The following is a 20309-nucleotide window of genomic DNA, read 5'->3' on the forward strand; positions in this document are numbered from 1 at the left end:
TCTCCACTGCCCAACTTTTTATTCTTTCACTCATTCAACAAACCTTTCTGAAGTAAGACTAGGTGGGGCATAGAAAGCAGGTATAGCCATGAATCAGACATTGTCTTACTAAAGAATAATGTAGGTTAAAAAAGTCACAGTTTCCTACATGTAGGCGGCCTTCAGTATTTATGACTGCTATCCACATCATCAACAGCATTGTATTCTGTGGGTTTCTAGAAAGAGGGTGTGGAGGATCTCAAATGCCATTCAAAAGAGCTTCAAGTTGTAAAAATGGGAAGACATCGTGGGGTTTTCTTATAGCAAGGGTGTGAAATCATGACAATATCAAGAGATTAAACAGGCAACCACTTTTAAGAATGAATAAAGAGGAAAATTTTATTACAAGTACAGACTGCCTCCCCCTTTAACTCTTCCTCAAACATCAGAAGGGGAGAGGAGCGAGCAGCACTTAACCAGAATCTGGTTTCTATCATCCCAGATGAAACAGGAGACTAAATTGGGATGCTTGCCTTAAGAGAAGGTACATTTCAACCAAGTACTGAGTGGGGTGGGGCTTTATTTATGACACAAGAGGGGAAGCCCCTCCCTCTGGTAAGAGTGCACCCAGCCTCCTCCTGTTCCTAATCCCTCCCACCTAAAGTAGAAGGCACAGAGTGTATCACCTGGCTCAGGAGAGGGGGGCCAGCAGTGATCAAACCCCTAGCCAGCTGCCTTAAAAAGACCAGGGATGCCAGGATGAAGGATTGAAACCCAGAGGGCAATGTCACCATGACAGATTTGTGAAGAGGGTGGCCTGGGGGGTGGGGGAGCTGGCAGGATGCAACCTGGAAGATCAGCATCTCCCATGAGGGAAATAACAAGAGTGGAACCAGGTTCTAAGTCAGAATCTGTGCCAGACTGGGAACCTGAGCCACACCAGAGACCTATAACCCAGCCAGAGCCTGGGCCAGAAAAGACACCCACAGCCAACTCAAGACTGAAACCTCAGCAGGGATCTGGTACCCAACAGGAGTTTGCAACCCAGCAAAGACCCCTCACCCAGCAGGATCCCCTTGCCCAACATGAAGCTGCATCCCAGCAAGAAACTAGAGTCCAACAAAAATCTGCTTTGCACCTGAAATTTCTTATACCACAGAAATCACCCTCCATTCAAAGGGTGCACTTCAATCCACAAGAAACTGCCTCCCAGCAAGGACGAGAGCCAGGACAAGTATCTACAACTCAACAAGAACTAGAATCGAGAGAGAGAGATGTAGCCCAGTCAGTACCTGGACCATCACTAGCTCAACAAGATGCAGAATCAACACCTACAGCCCAGGCTATTCCTGGACCCAAAAAGAGACCACCTGCCCAGGTTGAATCTACATCCCAAGAAAGAACTGAACAATCCGACCCTACAGCCCAGCAAGCACCTCCAGCCCAGGGAGCCAAATCCAAGAAGGGATTTTTGACTGAGTGGAAATTTCTAACAAGATTGTATGAAGTCTCCATGCAGCAAGTAACCCAAGAGCGGAAGACATTTTTTGAATGCATCACAGATTCTGAATCAGATTTAGAATCAAACAGGAGGTCATCTTTAGAGACAGATCTGCTAGGTATGAGGAATGTAACAATAACCCCAGGAATGAAACCAGCCTTCAGAAGGAAACCTGGTTATGACTACGAAGCCATGTCAGGATACAGTGGGACACCACTACATGGGAAGAAAACCAGTGCCCAGAATCACAGACACTATCAGGATACAGGTGAGTCAAACTTGGAAGATCTGCAGCCTCTCAGGGTCAGTCATCCATTTATTCAAGAAATACTCAGAATTTACTGTATGCCAGGTTAGCTCAGCTAATCCTTCAACAATTCTGTGAGATAAAGCTCAACATTCTCATTTTATGAAAATTAACATCCTCATCCTAAACATAAGGGAAGATCTTGTATAAGAAGGTGCAGTTAGAAAGCTGCAAGCCCAAGTTCCAGCCAGGATCTGACTTTCTCCCCTGAACAGACAGGGCTGCCTCCCTAAAGAGAATTTGGGGAAAATCAAATAGAAAGGTAGGAAAGAGTTCTGGGGGAAGGACCAGAAGCCTTCCCTCTCCTAGTGCTCATCCTTTCATAAAATCTGACTGAGAACCAGCTCTGGGACAGGGTTGAGTGTGGACGTTACCCTCCCAAATTTCTGTACAGACTAGGCCTGATCACCTGGCATTCATGACCTCAGTTGGTCTGATCTCTACTGCCAGGAAGGTATTTGCTCCCCTTCCAGCTAACTTCATAAGGTTCAGCCAGGCCAAATCGCCCTGAGGGCAAATTCTCAAAAAGGAGGAAACTGGGAGAGGGGCCATGGCCACCAGCTTCCCTAGCAAGGTCAAGGAATGATGGAAGGAAAGCTGGGGAACCGTATCAGAGGGTGATGGGCCCAAGACTGGTTCTGCCTGGGGCTCCTCTGAAGCAAGAGGCGGCGACCCTGGGACGCAGGCTCCAGTCCTGGTGCCCAGGCCCTCATCTTCATCTTCTAGGCTCAAAACGCAGCCGTGGCGAAGGTGGGATTCAAATACTATCCAGGAAATTGGGGGTTACGTGTTGAAGTATCCTGGGGTGGAGGGCAGTGCAGCCCCAATCCTTAAGCTGAGGGCACCTTGGCCATGGTCTGGAGCAGAAGGGCTGGGCCGTGCCTCTCAGAGCTGAGAACAGGGTATGCTTTGGAAGGAAGGGGAAGAGAGGCACCATGCAAATAAGTGGTTCGAGTGGCGCTTTTTCCAGGATGGAGGATGAAAGTCTCTCTAGGCCTCCAGATCCTTGCGCCACGACACACCATGCTTGCAGACGAGGGCGCTTCTCTTCAGGCGCGGGTGGCAGTTGTCCATGTGCACATGCGCAAGCCTCGGGCCTCCTGTTTCCCACTTTTTCCTAGGCCGGCGCGCTCCCTCTACTTCCACTCCTCTCAGGGGTCCAACCCCTCGCCTGAAGTAGTGTGTGCACGGCAAGCTCTCTCCGTTCCTCCTCCCCTCCATTCTTCAGGAGGAGGGAGAAGACAGGGGAAGAAAAGAGCAAGAACAGTACTAGAACTAGGAGACAATACTAGAACTAGAACTAGGAGGGAAGGCGGGGCTTCCTCCTCCAAACAGCCACTCCTCCAGAGCTGGCCCTGCCCCGGCTTGAGTTGCCGGAGGCCCTGGCCCACCCCCCGCCCCCAGCCGGGTCTCCCGCTCCTCCCGGCGGGCAGGCTGGGCCGCATTCTAAGGATCCCTCTTTGGGAAGGTGAGTGGGATAGCGAGACTGAGCATCACCATGTCAGAAAAACGGGACTTCCCTGTTGGGGGCGAGCCCTCCCGGCCTCCCCACTAGTCGGGTAAGAAGGTCACTACAACGCCTCCGGGGCTGCATTTTTGTTTGCCCGGGCCCTTTAATACGTACGAGGAGGCGGGGTCAGGGCTTCATTGCTAGCGGTTAGGGGCGTGTCCTGACAGTGGAGCGCGACCGTGATTGCTCAGAGGGCGGGACCCAGAGAAGAGCAAACCCGGGATTGGATGGTATGGGGGCCCGGCGGTGGCGTGTAGTGAGGATTGACCCTCCCCGCGGGTCCTGGCAGCTGGAATTGGGCCCGGCTTGGAAACCGCGGAGAATTGATGGAGTCAGCCGGTGCGACCTCGAAGAATGCCCAAGAGGGGTCAAAGAGCCGCAATCGCCGGCGGTGGCGACAAGCCAAGGCCAAAGGTGAGCTCGCGGGCACCGGCCATAGCCCGGAAGGAACCTCACACACTCGGGACTGAGTAGACAGACCCACTGCCACGAGAGCTCGGGGAACCCGTGGACTGGCCCATTGCCGCCTCGCGTCGGGGCCGTACGATCCCTTGTGAGAAGGGGAGAGGTGAGAATGGAATGCCCCACTCAGGCATAGAGACTACCGGGCGCCCTGCTGCGGTCTTGGGCGCAGAGTCCGGAATGCGAGTCTCTTGGACCAGAGTTCCCGTGTGACCAAGGGCAACCGCTGTCCTCAGTGTTTTCTGCCTGGAAAATGGTTCAAGCACTGATTTTCAGGTCACCAGCACTCTTGAGAGGATAAAGGGTAAGGGGTCTAGCAGCTGTTACCCGAAGAGAAAGTTAAGGGGTGAGTCAGGGAAAGGGGTGCCGGAGTGGGAAACGTAGGGGCGCCAGCTGAGCTCATCAGAGCCCCATCCTCCCAACCTCAGTTGATTCATTCATCCATTCATTGTCGTCCACCTGCGTCATCCCAGCTCCACGGGGGCCTAACCTCCCGACCCAACCCTTTCCAGGACAAGGGATCTCTGGTTTGGGTTTGGACCTTCACACCCTCCCTAAGGAGAAGAGGGAAGGGCTGTAGCATGGGTTCCTTAGATCTTAGAAGGCTGGAGAAAAACTAACAGACCAACAGAGATGCTAAAAGCCTCAGGCTAGGGCAGGCATTAAGCCCTGGCTCAGGTTGAATCTTTTAGTTAAATCGCAGTGAGAACCTGTGGGAAGTTCCTAAAGCAGGAAAGAAACTGATGTGGTTCTCCAGCCCCAGGGAACCCAGACTCATGCTCCCTGCCTGCATTATTAACCAAGGATAGAACTACAGTTGGCTCCAGTGTAAACACAAGCTCAGACAGGCTCAGAGCTCAGACTGGAGTCTCAGGACCCTTGCTCTCACACAAGACACAGCCTCACAAGCAAGACAGCATACCCAGAGGCAGTACAGACCATGGTTCACAACCTGGGTGTTGGGTTCAGTCCCTAGCACTGCAAAAACAACAACAACCTGAGTATTGGAGACCAGGTTCTCATTCTGAAAGTTGTGACATCATACTGGGCTACAGACTTTTTTTCTGAGCTCTAAAATGGGCATAGCCATCAGAGTGCCTGGCTGGTAGGACTGTTGTGAGGTTCACATGAGTGTAGATCAAGCCCTCCAGAGAGGCAGAGGTGCTACTGTTAGTCCCCATTGGACAGTGAGCTCTGTAAGAGTAGGCCTCTATCTGCCTTGTTTACCCTATAACGCCAGAGCCTGGAATGCCACACACATAGGTACTCAAATATTTATTGGATTAATAAGTGAAGGAATGCATGAACTGTAATATGGGGATATTAATAATCATGCTTCCCTTAGGGTTGTCTTGAGGAGTCAGAACGAATCTGCTTGGGTAGAGCTCCCTGCACGGTGCTCGGCCAGTCCTGTCACAGACCCATGGACCTACCTACACACAAAGGCACATTCCCTCAAGCTCTGAGATTCACCTGTCCTTTCAGGAGGCCTCCCTGGTGCCAGGCCTCTGATGGGTGAATCAGACCTCTGCCTTGGGTGTCTGGGCTGGCTGGAATAGTTCTTGTTATGGGTTTGATCTTACCAGTAATTAGATGAGGCTAGTGTCATTATGATCATCCCATTTCCCAAATGACAACACTGAGGCACGGAGCCACCTGGTTGTACTTACCTGGCCAGTGAAGGCAGAAAGATGGCTGCCCTCAGCCTTTTCAGGCAGGGAGTGTGTGGGTTGGTAATTGCTGTTGTGTACCAGGCCCAGAAGTTCTCAGTCACCCAGAGTCGTTCAGCAGACATTCACTGAATGCCTAGTGGTGCCAGACCTGGGCTCTCCATGATCAGGACAGACTTACAGTAGAGCTAGAGACACAGATGTGATCAAGTAAGACCATGGAGGTAAATGACAGATATAACAGAAAAAATTCTGAGAAAAATGAAAGAGGGAGGCTTCCAAAGGAGGTGACATTGGACCCAAGGATGGGCAACACTAACTGCTGAGCAAGTAGGGGCGGGAAGGACAGAGAAGATAGCTTGGGCAAAGACCTTGAGGCCCCAGGCAACAGCACACGACAGTGCAGAGGAATCTGGGGGTGGGGAGAGGATAGCAACAGGAAGCTGGGCAGGCAGAGTAAGAGGAGAGGACGGTACCTGGTTGAAAGGCCATGTCCAGGATCTGGAGCTTTATCCTGAGTACAGGGCATGAGGCATCGAAGGGTTGAGAGCATGTGACCAGATTTATGTTTAAGAAAGATCCTCTGGCTGCTATATGAAGAACAGTGGACGTGTGACTCACACAGATCTTTACAGTCACCTAGATGAGAACGCTCTGGTGTGGACCAGGAAGGAGGCAGCCGCAGTAGAGTGAATAGGACTGGGTGATGGATTGGATGGGGTGGGAGGTGGCCAAGATGACACCCTGGGTTTCTGCTTGAGCAAATCAGGAGAAGTCTGTTCTCATCACACACAGGAGACAGGAGACGCCCAGATGTGTATATACAATCATTCATATACACACATGCCCACACAAGCCGAGAGAAATAGAGATACACTCGCAGGCTAGGAAGTGCACAAAAGCCATGACACTTGCATACAAGCACACATCCCTCAGACATACCAAAAACGTGCAAGTACACCCAGTAAGAAAAATGCCAACACACACACCTGGACACACTGGTCATGATACACACCTACAAATGTACATATCTACACATGAACCCCGAAGATACCCTCACACAGCTGAGGCACAGAGAGGAGCAACACAGGTCATGGGCAGAGACCACAGCATTGTCCTGGAGCTGCCCTTGCTGACTCTGCGACCCTCCCCTGTTTTCTCATCTGCCAAAGGGATGATAATGGCCCCCTCATGGGGGGAGGGTGGCACCAGTTACTTCCAGTAAAGCACATGAAGAGAACAGTGCTGCCCAGGTTTGCCCTTTCAGGCAGACACTCAGGGAGAGGCCACTTGCCCCACGTCCCCCTCTGATGCCAGGATCCCAGGCCTGCCCATCCCAGGCTCCAGATCACACTGTCCTCATCTTCTTACTTCCTTACCACTGCCCTTCTCACCCCGATCCATTCCCAGGGTCAAAGTCCCAGCTGGGTCTGGTTGTCCAGTGGCTTTTTAGGGCAGAGGGCTGGAGCTCAGTCGTGTTGGGCTGAACCCCTGCCCGGTTCCCTTGGTCCTACCTCTGCCCCACTCATACCACATTCACCCATGGCCCTAGTGGGCCTGCCCTTGCCCCAGTGCCTTCTGTCTGGGATTCTTGGCAAGTTTCTGGCAACCTCAGCATCTTCCTCCTGGCTCCAGACAGCCCAGCCTCAGAACTGCCAGGAGCAGGGCAAAGGGCAGGGCCTGCAGTCGCCACGACCTGGGACCCAGCCCCTTCTCCCCTGCTTTGTGTACGCTGATCTTTCTTTTGGTGTCTGTCCTCATTTTTAACAAAGACCCCTACCCTACATTTAGAAAGAGAGAGATCACAGTGTCAGGTGATGTTCACCATGTGCAGCTGACACCTCACAGGGCAGACTGAAATTTCTAGCCCTGCCTCAGGGAGCCGAGAAGCTAGTGAGGGAGACAGATTGAACGACTGCAGGAAATAGTATAGATGTTAGATTGTGACAAGTGCCACCGAGAAAAATAACCCAACCCACTGTTTCCTTGATGCTGAGCAAGCCCACACAGCCAATCACATGCAGAAAATGTCACACTGGGCTGGGGGGTAACTCAGTGACAGAACACATGCCAGCGTGCATGAGGCCCAGGGTTGATCCCCAACACCACAAAAAATAAAAAAAGAAGAAAGGGAAGAAAAGGGCGGGGGTGCAGTGCAGGGGAAGAGCACTTGCCTGTCTTTTGTGAGACCCTGGTTCCATTCCCAGCACCAGGAAGAAAGAAAAGAAAAAAAATAATGCCACCCATGGGTGCTGCTTATTAAAGCATGTCACCCACTCTGGACAGAATGTCCAAGTACAGTTTCCAGATGAGGGAGCTGGACTCATCCAGTATCACCTGGCAAGTAACTTGAGTCAATGTCCCATGGTCACAGCTGCCAAGCTTAACTGCCTCCAAAGTCCCCAGTCTGTCCGTCTGTCCATGTGTTTGCAGCCTTCTCTCAAGCTCCTGTCCACCCACTTTGGATTCCACTGTGACTCTTCGTGCTTTCCTTCCTTTAGGTTTGTCCTAAGCACCTACTATATGTCATCCCCATGACAGGCCGTGGGGCCACCCCTTGTGCTCATGGAGATGACAGTCCAGGGCAGAGACAAAAAGGACTTAGTTACAGCCAGGCTAAGTGACACCAGTCCTGGGAGCCTCTGATTTGCACAGGTCCCTTCAAGGCCTTCCCTAATTTCGATATATAACGTTGTATTCTTCTTCCTAAGGAGCCATACCCCATACCTTATAAGCTTCATGGCTCCATAAAAGCTGGTTCTGTTCTGGGAAAGACACACAGCAAACATGTAAACAAATAAAGGCTTGCCAGGTATGGTGGCACATGCCTGTGATCCCAGCCACTCAGGAGGCTGAGGCAGGAGAATCGCAAGTTCAAGGCCAGCCTCAGCCACTTCATGAGATCCTGTCTCAAAAAATAATAAAAAGGGCAGGGAATATAATTCAATGGCATATGTGAGGCCCTGGTTTCAATTCCCAGTACAGCAAAAAATAAAATAAATGTATAATTGCAAAATGTGCAAAATGTCAGGAAAGAAGAACTAAACATGTGGGAGAAAGTGACGGGGCACATGTGTTAGATGTGGAGAAGTTAGCACCTCAGCTGAGGCCAAAGGGGTGAGAAAGAGCCGGCGGCCAGGCAAGGAGCGTGTGGAATAACCTGGGTAGCGTCTCTCTTGGCCTGTTTCCCCACATGTGAGGTGGGGGTGGCAGTCAGCAGGGTGGGCAGTGAAGGGTAGTGGCAGATAGATGACCAGTGTGTCCAGGTGTGTGTGTTGGCATTTTCATGGGAACACCAGTCAGTAGCGTCTGTGGCTAAGGCCCCTAGCTGAGCTTGGCACTGCCCTTAATTGGCTTTTGTCCTCCTAGGAGGGACAGGCAGCGTTGGCCACCTCCTCTCTCCCCCCCCAACAGCTGGGGACGCCTGTGCCAGGACCAGCCAAGGGGGCGGGAACCGGGATTACTGGGCCTTTGGCTCCGTGAATCCCCTTGGGGTAAAGGGAGGGCAGCCTCGCTGGGTGAAAGGGGACAGTATGTTCAATACTGAGACAGATTCCTTGGTCCTGAGGGAGAAGAGGGCTGGGGGCCTGAACTCCTAGGTTCGAAGGCAGAGGAGCCTGGGGCAAGTATTCCCAGTTGAGCTGTGGCGGGGAGTGGGCAGGAGGGCCAGGGAGTTGGACTCCATGCTCTGTTTACAGCACGTGGCTCTCACTGTCCTTTCTGGGTGGGAGGTGGAGTAGATAGCCACACCCTGGGCAAGCCAGTCCCTCCCCTGGTTTATCACCCCAGGCTGCTACTGGCACTAACCACAGACCAGCAGTCCCAGATCCAGGGAGCTCCAGCTCCAAACAGGCCTGGAAGGGGTGAGTGCATGGCCAGTTGAGAGACAGGAATGGCTGCTGCCAACCCCAGGGCCTGGAAGGGAGAGGAGAGCCTCCCTTTAGGGGACCACGGGGCCAAAGACCCAGAGCCAGGCAGGAGGTGGGCTGTTGCTTCAGGCAGATGGTGGCAGTCCCACCAGAGGGTAAGAGCAGCTTGTCTAGGGCCTGGGTGTTAGGCCATTCAAAAAAATAGTACCTGGGGAGGACAGAGATCCCAGAGGACCCTGAAGCGTGCAGTCAGGACAAGATTTTGAGGGTCAGGGTTAGAGGCCTGGTCTAGAGTCTTGGGAGTGAGCTCGGCCTAAGTAGCAGTTCTGTCAGAGATCTGGGTTTAACTTAGCTCAGCTACTCTGCACCCTTCAGCTCCCAACTTAACCCCTCTGAGCCTTAGTTTTCTCTCCTAGCAAAAAAAGAGATGTGAACTGAGGTAGTCTGTCTCAGAAAGGCTAGTGTGCTGAATGCACAATCACACTGAAATCCTTAGCTCACAGGGTCTGCCACAGGCTGAGCTGAAGGTCAATGGCAGTGATGAGTACTGCTGTTCCAGGCAGGGGAGCAGGGCCAGCCATGCAATCTAAGACACGTGGACAGGCCCAAAGGCAGGAGACCCAGATGGGAGAGAAATGACACTGAGCTTTGGGGATCCTACAGAGGAACAGGGAAGGAGCTGGAGTTTGGAGGGGTTTCCACAACCAGACCTGAGGGACAGGAGTGAGTCCTCTGTGAAGTGAGGCTGGAATTATGAATTCCTGGTTCAGAAGGGGAGTGGGCATGGGGAGCAGTGTCCAGGAAATGGGTACAGGTGGGCAGGGGGCTGAACACTCCCAAATGTTGGAGGGAAAGGCCTATGGGTGGCACCTGGAACTAAGAAGGAAAGATGGACTGGACTCCTGAGTCTTGACAGAATGGCTAAGCATCCAGACTTCTGGAACCAATGAGGAGTCTGGGCCAAGAGAGTAAACAGAGACAGGTGCCGGAAGTCTTGAATTCCTGGAAGGGAAGAAGAGGAGGCCAACCCCTCTTCATAGGAAAGATGCAGTAACCAGGGAATCAGATTCTTGTGAGCTCAGAATGTCTGAAACTGGGTCCGAGAGAGAGGGGAACACCAGGGAACGCAGGCTTCAGTGTCCCAAACAGGAGACAGCAGGGACTTCTGGGTCCTAGAGAGAAAGGGTCTGGACTCCTGGGTTCAAGGAAAGAGAAGACAGGGCTCAGACTCCTGGCTTCTGAGAAAAGAAGGCGGCACTGGGGACTTGGACTTATGGGTCCTAAGGAAGGAAGGGGATGAGGCTGCAGTCTCCTGAGTCCTGGAGATAAGGAATTAACCTCCTGGGCCTTAGGGAGGAGGGACCTGTGGTCCTGGGCCCCTGGGTCTGAAGGAGGAGAAGGCTGGGGTCTCTGGAATTATGAACTCCTGGTTCAGAACGGGAGTGGGCATGGGGAGCAGTGTCCAGGAAATGTGTACGGGTGGGTAGGTCTGAAGAAAGGGGCTGAGGGCAAACGCCTGAGCCTAGGGGAAGAGGGATGGGGCCTAGACTTCTGGGCCAAGCCAAGCAAGGGGTGATCCAGCCCAGCCTGATAGGCCTCCCCACCTGCCCACAGCCTCACGGCTCATACACAGCATGGACCTGCGGACGATGACACAGTCACTGGTGACTCTGGCAGAGGACAACATGGCCTTCTTCTCAAGCCAGGGCCCTGGGGAGACTGCACGGCGGCTCTCAAGTGTCTTTGCGGGTGTGCGGGAGCAGGCCCTGGGGCTGGAGCCAGCCCTGGGCAGCCTGCTGGGCGTGGCACACCTCTTTGACCTGGACCCAGAGACACCAGCCAATGGGTACCGCAGCCTGGTGCACACAGCCCGCTGCTGCCTTGCACACCTGCTACACAAATCCCGCTATGTGGCCTCCAACCGCCGCAGCATCTTCTTCCGCACCAGCCACAACCTGGCCGAACTGGAGGCCTACCTGGCTGCCCTCACCCAGCTCCGTGCTCTGGCCTACTACGCCCAGCGTCTACTGGCCACCAACCGGCCAGGGTGGCTCTTCTTTGAGGGTGATGAGGGACTCACCGCCGACTTCCTTCGAGAGTATGTCACACTGCATAAAGGCTGCTTCTATGGCCGCTGTCTGGGCTTCCAGGTGAGTCCCCTTCCCCCTGCCCCCTGCCCTTCTAGGCCCACAGTGAAGGCATTGGTGGCCCCTACCATGGCCCAGTAGAGGAATGGAATAACCACAGTGGTCAGTATTATGAATTTATGAACTAGCAGATACAGAAAGGGGAAGTTGACTCAGAGCTGGACCAGATCTACCAAGTTAAAGAAATCTTTAACTTGCATAGCTGGAGGTGTGGGTGTATATGGTGGTGTGAGAAGGATCAAACCCAGGGCCTTGTGCATGCTAGTCAAGCGCTCTATCCCTGAGCAACATCCCAGTCCTTGCATAGCTTTTTCCACCAGGATCCCCACCATTCTTGTCTTACACTCAGGAAATTCATTTGTACTTCTTTTTTTTGGGTACCAGGGATTGAACCCAGGGGTGTTTACCCACCGAGCCATATCCCCAGCCCTTTTTTAAAATTTTTATTTATATTTTATTTAGAGGCAGGGTCTCCCTGAGTTGCTCAGGACCCCACTAAGTTGCTGAGACTGGCTTTGAACTTGTGATCCTCCTGCCTCAGCCTCCCTAGCCTGTCATTTGCTCTTTCATCTTACCTGTCTGGCCTCTGGAGTCATTTAAGTTTTGAGATCCCTCAGAAGGTGGTCAGTATTGTTCAGAGGCCTGTTCTGTACGGGTGTACCCCCTTGAGTCATCCCCACGGGAGTTCTGGGAGGGAGGGGAGGGAGGGAGCGAGGATGTCAGCCTTAACTTCCAGACTGGACCCTGGGCTTTTTCACTGACTGAGGTCGCTGTAGAATCACAGATTTTCATGTGGCCCTCAGGGGAGGACTGATGAGCCCATCAGAGTTGATGACAGTGAAGAAGACCTGGCTGTGGCCTCTCCTCCCTGAACTAGGCATGACCTTACCTGTAGGCCTTCTACACCCAAACCGCCCTGAGAGATTTAGCTTATCAGCACACAGAAAGCAATGCAGCTCAAAGGCCCTCAGACTTCTATTACAAGTGATTTAGAGATCTGGAGGACCGTGGGGCACAGAACAGAGGCCCAAACTTGCCTGTCTGGGGTCTGTGCTGGGTCCCCCTGCACCCCTGGCTGTATCAGGAAACCTCAGCAGTAGTATCTAGAGCTATGTGACCCTGTAGTCCTTCCCACCTCTGGGCTTCTCCCAACCTCAGTGATAGTCTCTCAGCCGCCCCACCCACCCTACACTCCAGGCTTCCTACAAGGCAGCCTGTCCTCAGCATCCAGTCCGGGCATTACTGGAAACCACCCAGCATCCACACTAAGCCCACAAGCACTGATCAGCCCGTCAGGCCAGCCAGCCCCTCCCCGTGTCCTGGCCATGACATTGGAGTCACGAGGAAGAGATTCTGAACGCCTGAACCAGTATCCCATCCACAATGGCCAGGCACCCTCCATCCCCATGCTGTCTGGCCCACTGGGCCCCTGGTCAGGGCCACCTGATAGCTACTCTGTGAGGCCCATCTTCACTATAGTGCAGGACAGCATCTGCCGCCTAACGTGTCAGCCCTAACAGGACAGAGGCCTCCCATCACCGTCACTGCTAAGTCCCTGCTCCAGCCCAGTGTGTAGCGTGCCTAGGACCTTCCAGAGTTTGCAGGATGAACTGAAGAGCCCCACGGGCCCTGCAGCTTTATTTCCTCAGATGCTGTCCCTGTTGTGTCCTCCCTCCCCCCCCCCCCCCCGCCAAGACTCCCTCTCTATCCCCCATTCCTCTATAGCAGCTATCTGTCCCATCTCTGGGCCTCAGCCTCCCCATCTGGCAATCTTTTGTTTTTTTAAGTACTAGGGGTTAAACCCAGAGGTGCTTTACTACTGAGCTACATCCCCAGCTCTCTTTATTTTTATTTTGAGACAGGGTCTCACTAAAATGCTGAGGCTGGTCTTGAACTTGCAATCCTCTTGCCTCAGCCTCCTGAGTTGCAGGAATCACAGGTGTATGCCACCATACCTGCCCCCATCTGGCAGTCTTTCTGCCCTAAGTCTCAGTACCCATTTCCCTCTTTCTGCTGCCCCATAACTATCCCCCATGGTCTGCCTTGCCCTTCTGCCTTCACTTTCAGGAAATCTCATGTCATGGGGCACAGTCTTCCAGTGGCTCAGAGTGCACATTCCTCAGCACAGGCCCTGCCTGAGCGCCCTCTGCTTCTCCGAGCTCCCTGCTCCTCTCCCCGGGCTTGCTCTGCTGCAGCCACACTGGCCCCGTGGCTTCCCCTTGCACCCATGCCGAGCTTCTGCACTTGCCATGCCCTCTGCTGGGAGCGCCCACCCCCTCGTTCAGATCCCCCCTCCAAGACCTGACCAAGCAGCCCCACCCCAAGTCACTTCATCACCGCGCCCCTCCGCCTACTGTCTTGACGTCCTATGGCACACATCTTTTGCTTGTCACCTGTCTTCCCTTCAAGAATACCAGCTCCATGAAGGGGCCCAGAGCCTCTCCCGCACACAGGAGCTCAGGAAATGCTGGCTGAATGAATGTGTCTCCCCCACACCTCTCTGCCCCTCACTGCTGCCCTGTTCTTGTTCCCCTCCTGGGCGGGCGGGTGACAGAGGCGTCTCTCCGCAGTTCACACCTGCCATCCGGCCGTTCCTGCAGACCATCTCCATTGGGCTGGTGTCCTTCGGGGAGCACTACAAACGTAACGAGACTGGTCTCGGTGAGTGCAGCTGGGTCCCGTCCATGGCCTCGCCTCCTGTCCCTCTTTCCTAGCCCTGCATAGCACCCTGACCCACCAGGGATCCCTGACACCCCTTTGGCCCCTAGGTGTGACAGCCAGCTCCCTCTTCACCAGCGGCCGCTTTGCCATTGACCCAGAACTGCGAGGGGCCGAGTTTGAGCGGATCACACAGAACCTGGATGTTCACTTCTGGAAAGCCTTCTGGAACATCACCGAGATCGAAGTGCTCTCGGTGAGCATGGGGCCAGGCGAGGACCCTGACCAGTTACAGATTGAACGCTGAGAGCCAGAGCAGAGACCCACCCAAAGCCACGGCAGGCACTGCAGGGCCCCAGGCCCAGGGATGGCACAGGAGGGGAAAAATGGGCCAGGAAAGGAGGCGTGTGGGGCCCCCTGCAGGCAGCCCCTCTGCAGCAGCCCTTCTGTTCCCTCCCTCCAGTCTCTGGCCAACATGACGTCAGCCACAGTGAGGGTAAGCCGCCTGCTCAGCCTGCCGCCTGAGGCCTTTGAGATGCCTCTGTCCTCTGACCCCAAGCTCACAGTCACCATCTCGCCTCCTTTGGCCCACACAGGCCCTGGGCCTGTCCTCGTCAGGCTCATCTCCTATGACCTTCGGGAAGGACAGGTAGGGCCCTGACCTCAGTCAGGAGCAGGGGCAGCACCCAGCCAGGGTGCCCTCCAGCCTCTAGCTGGGTACCTGCCCCATCCTGTTTCTCTGAGCATACCTCCTGGAGGGACAAGACCCAGACAGGCCCACTGCAGCCTCACCTGCCTCCTCCCTTTTCACCCCCAGGACAGTGAGGAGCTGTGCAGCCTGGTGAAGTCCGAGGGCCCGCGGATCCTGGAGCTGCGGCCCCGGCCCCAGCAGACATCGCGCTCAAGGTCCCTGGTAGTGCACTTCCATGGCGGTGGCTTCGTGGCCCAGACCTCCAAATCTCATGAGCCCTACCTCAAGAGCTGGGCCCAGGAGCTGGGTGCCCCCATTATCTCCATCGACTACTCCCTGGCCCCCGAGGCCCCCTTCCCCCGTGCGCTGGAGGAGTGTTTCTTTGCCTACTGCTGGGCCATCAAGCACTGTGCCCTCCTCGGTGAGCCCCAGCCCCCCACTGCCAAGGCTCCTGCTTCAACCCCCATGCCCAGGGCAGGGGCAGTGGACCACATGGCTCCTTAAGCCTCAGCCTCTTGCCACTGCCTGCCCCTTACCCAGCCCACCTTGCACCTCAGCACTCCACCTCTACCCCCTGCTCCTGAGTCTCCACTGCCTCTGCCTCCTCAGCCAGCCTCTCTCCTATCTCTTCTTTCCTCCATGGCTGCCCCAGCCCCTGCTCCCCTGCACTGCCAGCTTCCTGGCACCATTCTCCAGCTCTTCATACGAACATCTTGAGAGGACAGAAAGGCACAGAGCAGGGTGTGGCTGTGCTGTGAGCCTAAACTTACCTTCGGTTTCCCAGACTCTGAAGCCCCTCCTTCAGGAAATAGACCCTGAGCTTCCCTTTACCACCACCAGCCCTTCCACCCTTCAGCCTCCCTATTCTCCCAGCATTTCCTGATCTCCTCACCTCTCACGTTCCAGGTCTTCCTGATCCTCTGGTAGATCCCCGTCTCCCTTTGGCAATCTTTAATAAAACAGCAGCCCTCTAGACCTTGGGAAACCCCACACCCCATCTCCAAGGCCCCGTTCTCCCAGCCCAGGCACCCTTCCCCAGTCCCTTGCACTGAGCCTGCCAGGCTGTGACCCAATCCTTCCCTCCCCTTCAACTAGGCTCTACAGGGGAGCGGATCTGCCTGGCTGGAGACAGTGCTGGTGGGAATCTCTGTTTTACTGTGGCCCTCCGAGCAGCAGCCTATGGCGTACGGGTGCCAGATGGCATCATGGCAGCCTACCCAGCCACAATGCTGCAGTCAGCCGCCTCTCCCTCCCGCCTCCTGAGCCTCATGGACCCATTGCTGCCCCTCAGTGTGCTCTCCAAGTGTGTCAGTGCCTATGCAGGTATGGCCCTTCCCCTCAGCAGCAGGGCTGGAGTACTTGGACACCTGGATCCTGCAGGGACAGGGGCTGGGGCCCAGTCTTCAGGCCTGAGGAAGGAGGGACTGGGCAGGGGAATTCTTGCTCCTTTTCAAACAGTGAGAATTCTTGAGTCACTTGCCTAGTGTTCTGGGTGTTGGGACTGGGCCTAGAAAGAGGAGACCAACTCAGCCCCCAACATACACGCTGTAGGTGCAGAGACAGAGGAACACTCCAACTCAGACCAGAAGGCACTGGGCATGATGGGACTGGTGCAGCGGGACACATCCCTGCTCTTCAGAGATCTCCGCCTGGGTGCCTCCTCGTGGCTCAATTCCTTCCTAGAGTTTAGTGGGCAAAAGTCCCAGAAGACCTCAGTGCCCACAGCAGGTGAGTGGTGGCCTACTGCCAAGTACCCAGACAGGTGGCCATTAGGGATACAGTAGCACAGCAAAAGTCCCAGGGTAGGAAAAGGGGCGGAGCCCTGGAGTACACGGTGGAGCAGACTACCTTCCCAGCTGGCTCTGTCCCGTATTCATCCCTGATCTTACCAAAAAACTTTGATTTTCCATGCCAGTCCACATCCTAGAAATTCTAGGACCTTTAGTCTTCTAAGTCATCTCAGAGTGCCAGGAATTGCTTTCCAAACCAAACCCTGGGAAATGACTCTGAAGATATGCCACATGTCCTGATTTTCAATGACAAGAACTCTACCTGAAGAACCAATAAATTTTAAAAGTAATTTTTATTTTCCTAAAAAAAAAAAAAAAAAAAAAAACTACCTAAGTCCTCTGGGCTCTTAGGTGGGGGTCCAGCCCTCTGCTTTTTCCAGGGAAATACTCACATGGCTTATAATCCCCAGCAGCTGGGCCAGGACCTAAGGTGGGTAGATCTGCAGACAGAACAGGGGAACTGGAGATTCCCAGCCCTGGGCAGGTAGCAGGCCCCTCAGCCAAAAATCATTTCCAGCCAGGGATCCATTTTTTCTCACCATAACATTTGAGGATCTTTAAAACACAACCATTTCAACTTATTTTCTATCTCTAAGAAATTCACAGTGTTCTCTGAATAGGAATTGCATCTACTTTTGAATGTGCAATTCCTTTTATTCAAAAAATCATTCCAGCCAGGTACAGTGGCATGCACATGTAACCCAGGTGACTAGGAAGGCCAAGGCAGGAGAATCGCAAGTCAAGGCCAGCCTCAGCAACTTAGCAAATCCCTGTCTCAAAATAAAAAATAAAAAGGGATGGGGATGTAGCCCAGTGGTTGAGTGTCTCTGGGTTCAACCCCCAGTGCCCCCCCAAAAAAGTCATTCCAATTAAGTGTGTTTTATCTTAATGTTTTTAATTTTAGGATCTTCAGATAGATGTAATATGTACAAACAAAAACAATTAAAATGGGATTGAACTGGAGGCATGTTGACCACAGATCACTGGGGTTGTCCCTAAAGATGGATGTGACAAATGCAGCCCCTGGAGGTGCACACCCCAGTGTAGCTCCCCATTCTACCAGTTGCTGGGTGACATAGACAACAGCATCTGAGAGTCTTGCTTTGCTCCTCTATAAAATGGGTGCAGTAAGAGGACCTGCATCACTGAGTCACTGTGAGGAGTGTATGCACCCATTGTGTCAAGTGCCTAGCATAGTACCTGGCAGGCAGTAGAAGATGCTGGCATCCTATGCCCAGGTCAGCTGTCCTGCTTCAGAGTGTCACAGAGCACTCAACTGATTATTCTCACACTTTTGTATTGCTCCATGGATTGATACACAAGAATAAAACCCAAAATGTAGGGTGCTGGGCCTAGTGATAAGCACCGTGATAAAATTAATAAGAGTTGAGGCCAAGATAGACTGGACATATCATTTGGGTATTTGCTTGCCTGGTCACTCAAAGGGAGGAGATAAAACTGAAAGACCTGAAGGAGAATTTCACAGATCAATACAGCTACAGATGTGGGGTCCCTGGGAATCGAACATACCCTCCAGACTCAGATCCCTGTGAACAGAGCCTCCTTTCAAGCCCTGTGGACCTGTCACTATTCTAGTCACTTTGATATGTTCACACTTTTGTGTCAAGTGGCCATAAAAAGCTGGCTGAGCTTTTTATGGTCCAGGAGGCAGCTGGAACAGGGCACCAACCTGGCAATAAAGCCTTATGCTGATATAATCTCTGGGGGTTCTAGTACTTAAACCCATATAACTTACCCCACTGAGTTCTTACATCCTTCCACCGTTATGAGCTAAGGACTATTTCTTGTCTCCTTCATACAGAGAAAGAAACTGAGGCTTCCAGAGGCAAAATGACTTGTACTCCCCAGTCATTGTACACACACCCGATTGCTCGAGCATAGCTCCCCCTCCAAAACCACCTTGTGTCTCCCTCTACTGGGTTGGAGTTGCAGTCTGGGGCACAGGGACGCTCCACCCATCCCCCAGAAGAATCTGGGGAATGTCCTGGGCCTCCACAGCTGGAGAGGGAGGCAGTTCCTCCTCTGCAGACCATTGTCCTTCCCCCAACCTTCCCTATCTGCCACCCAGCTAACAGCCAGGGTTATCTATGGTCCCATCCAACCCCCTGACCTTACCCTTCCCACAGAGTCAATGCGTCGCAGTGTGTCAGAGGCTGCCCTGGCCCAGCCTGAGGGCCCAGTGGGCACAGACTCCCTCAAGATTCTGACGCTGAAGGACTTGAACCTGAAGAGCAGCTCTGAGACATCAGACACCCCTGAGATGTCGCTGTCTGTGGAGACACTGGGCCCCTCCACACCCTCTGATGTTAACTTCTTTCTACGGCCTGAGGATGCCAGAGAAGAGGTTGAGGCCAAAGAAGGGAGCACCAAGGACAGTAGCCCCCGGGTGGGCAATGCCTTCCCGGAGGGTTTCCACCCACGGCGCTCGAGCCAGGGTGCCACCCAAATGCCCCTCTACTCATCACCCATTGTCAAGAACCCCTTCATGTCGCCTCTGCTGGCACCTGACAGTATGCTGAAGACCCTGCCACCTGTGCACATTGTGGTGAGCCAGGGATTGGGACGGTGCAGTGAGGCCGGGTTGGGGTGGGGCAGGGCTGGGCCCAGGTGCCCCAGGGAGGAGCACTGGAGGTGCAGAGCAAGGTAGTTAGCAGGCAGAGGGGAGAGGTGTGCCACCAGGAGAGGACAGTGCCTGCGGATGAGAGAAGGGAGGACAGTAGGAGCCCAGCTGCCCTTCCCATTTGCAATTTTGTGCAGCTTCAAGAGGCTGGGCAGGGGGCTTAGGGAGTCAAAAGCTGGATCTCTCACCTGTTCCCTCCATTCTCTCCCAACTCCCCGCCCCCCGTATCTCTGGCCTCTGTCCAACCCATGTCCGTGTCCACGTTTTCCCCCTCCTCCCTTGTTCCCACACCCCACGCCCGTCTGTCGGCCCCCCACGTGCGTCCCGCAGGCGTGCGCCCTGGACCCCATGCTGGACGACTCGGTCATGTTCGCGAGGCGACTGCGCAGCCTGGGCCAGCCGGTGACACTGCGCGTGGTCGAGGACCTGCCGCACGGCTTCCTAAGCCTGGCTTCGCTGTGCCGGGAGACACGACAGGCCGCCGAGCTGTGCGTGGAGCGCATCCGCCTCATCCTCACTCCACCCGCCACCACACCGCCGCTCTGAGCCCGACCAGGCCGTGCGGGGAGATGGGGCTGCGGGGACAGCACTAAAGACCTTGTTCCCACCTGCGCCGGCCTCCGTGGTGAATGCGCTCAGGGACCGGGCGGGCGGGGGTGGGCTGTGCCTTAAGACTGGGGACCGCAAGGGTGGGGCAGGAGCCGAAAGCTGAGACGCGGGCCTCGGGGAGGGGGCGCACACACACGGGTCACTGAGACAGCTGGACCTGCACTCCACCACTGCCGTCTGCTGCTGCGACAGAGCGCTGCTGGTCGGTCTGTTTTTTCTAAATAAAAATATTTAATTACTGTGGCCTTTCTCAAATAGGGAGGGTGATCGCCCAGCAGGGGGCAGCATCGGACTCTGCTGCTGGGAACCAAGAAACCTGGGGAGTGCGGGGTATTTTGGGGGCGGGGAGGGGGGGCGGGGGGTTGGTTTGTTTTTGTTTTTTGCGGTACTGGGGACTGAACCCAGGGCTTTGTGCTTGAATGGCAAGCACTCTACCAACTGAGCTATATCCCCAGCCCGCGTGGGGTTTTTTGTT

General features: G+C 54.2%; 1 protein-coding gene and 1 long non-coding RNA gene across 7 annotated transcripts in view; one reads left to right on the forward strand and one right to left on the reverse strand.

Annotated features, from left to right (window-relative positions):
- The window catches only part of LOC306648364, a 45624-nt gene that overhangs the window by 21309 nt on the left and 4006 nt on the right, over positions 1-20309 (reverse strand). The window contains exon 2 of the long non-coding RNA XR_013760364.1: positions 5430-6019. This is a non-coding gene — a long non-coding RNA (uncharacterized lncRNA). The remainder of the gene's footprint in view (positions 1-5429; positions 6020-20309) is intronic.
- LIPE (lipase E, hormone sensitive type) lies at positions 18-20087 on the forward strand. Of its 6 annotated transcripts, XM_079118369.1 has the most exons (11): positions 3194-3255; positions 3587-3711; positions 10913-11448; positions 14016-14106; positions 14214-14359; positions 14567-14752; positions 14921-15215; positions 15890-16117; positions 16346-16522; positions 18732-19150; positions 19556-20080. In XM_079118369.1, exons 2-11 carry the CDS (start codon positions 3624-3626, stop codon positions 19769-19771), a joined length of 2382 nt encoding a protein of 793 aa, XP_078974495.1. In that variant the 5' UTR covers positions 3194-3255; positions 3587-3623; the 3' UTR covers positions 19772-20080. The 6 variants fall into 6 exon arrangements, with proteins under 6 accessions (XP_078974493.1, XP_078974495.1, XP_078974494.1 ...); XM_079118367.1 differs by lacking the exons at positions 3194-3255; positions 3587-3711 and adding an exon at positions 18-1748 and having other exon boundaries at positions 19556-20087; XM_079118368.1 differs by lacking the exon at positions 3587-3711 and having other exon boundaries at positions 3202-3255; positions 19556-20081.

This window comes from Sciurus vulgaris, assembly GCF_902686455.1.
Source record: "Sciurus vulgaris genome assembly, chromosome: 17".
Lineage (NCBI taxonomy): Eukaryota > Metazoa > Chordata > Mammalia > Rodentia > Sciuridae > Sciurus > Sciurus vulgaris.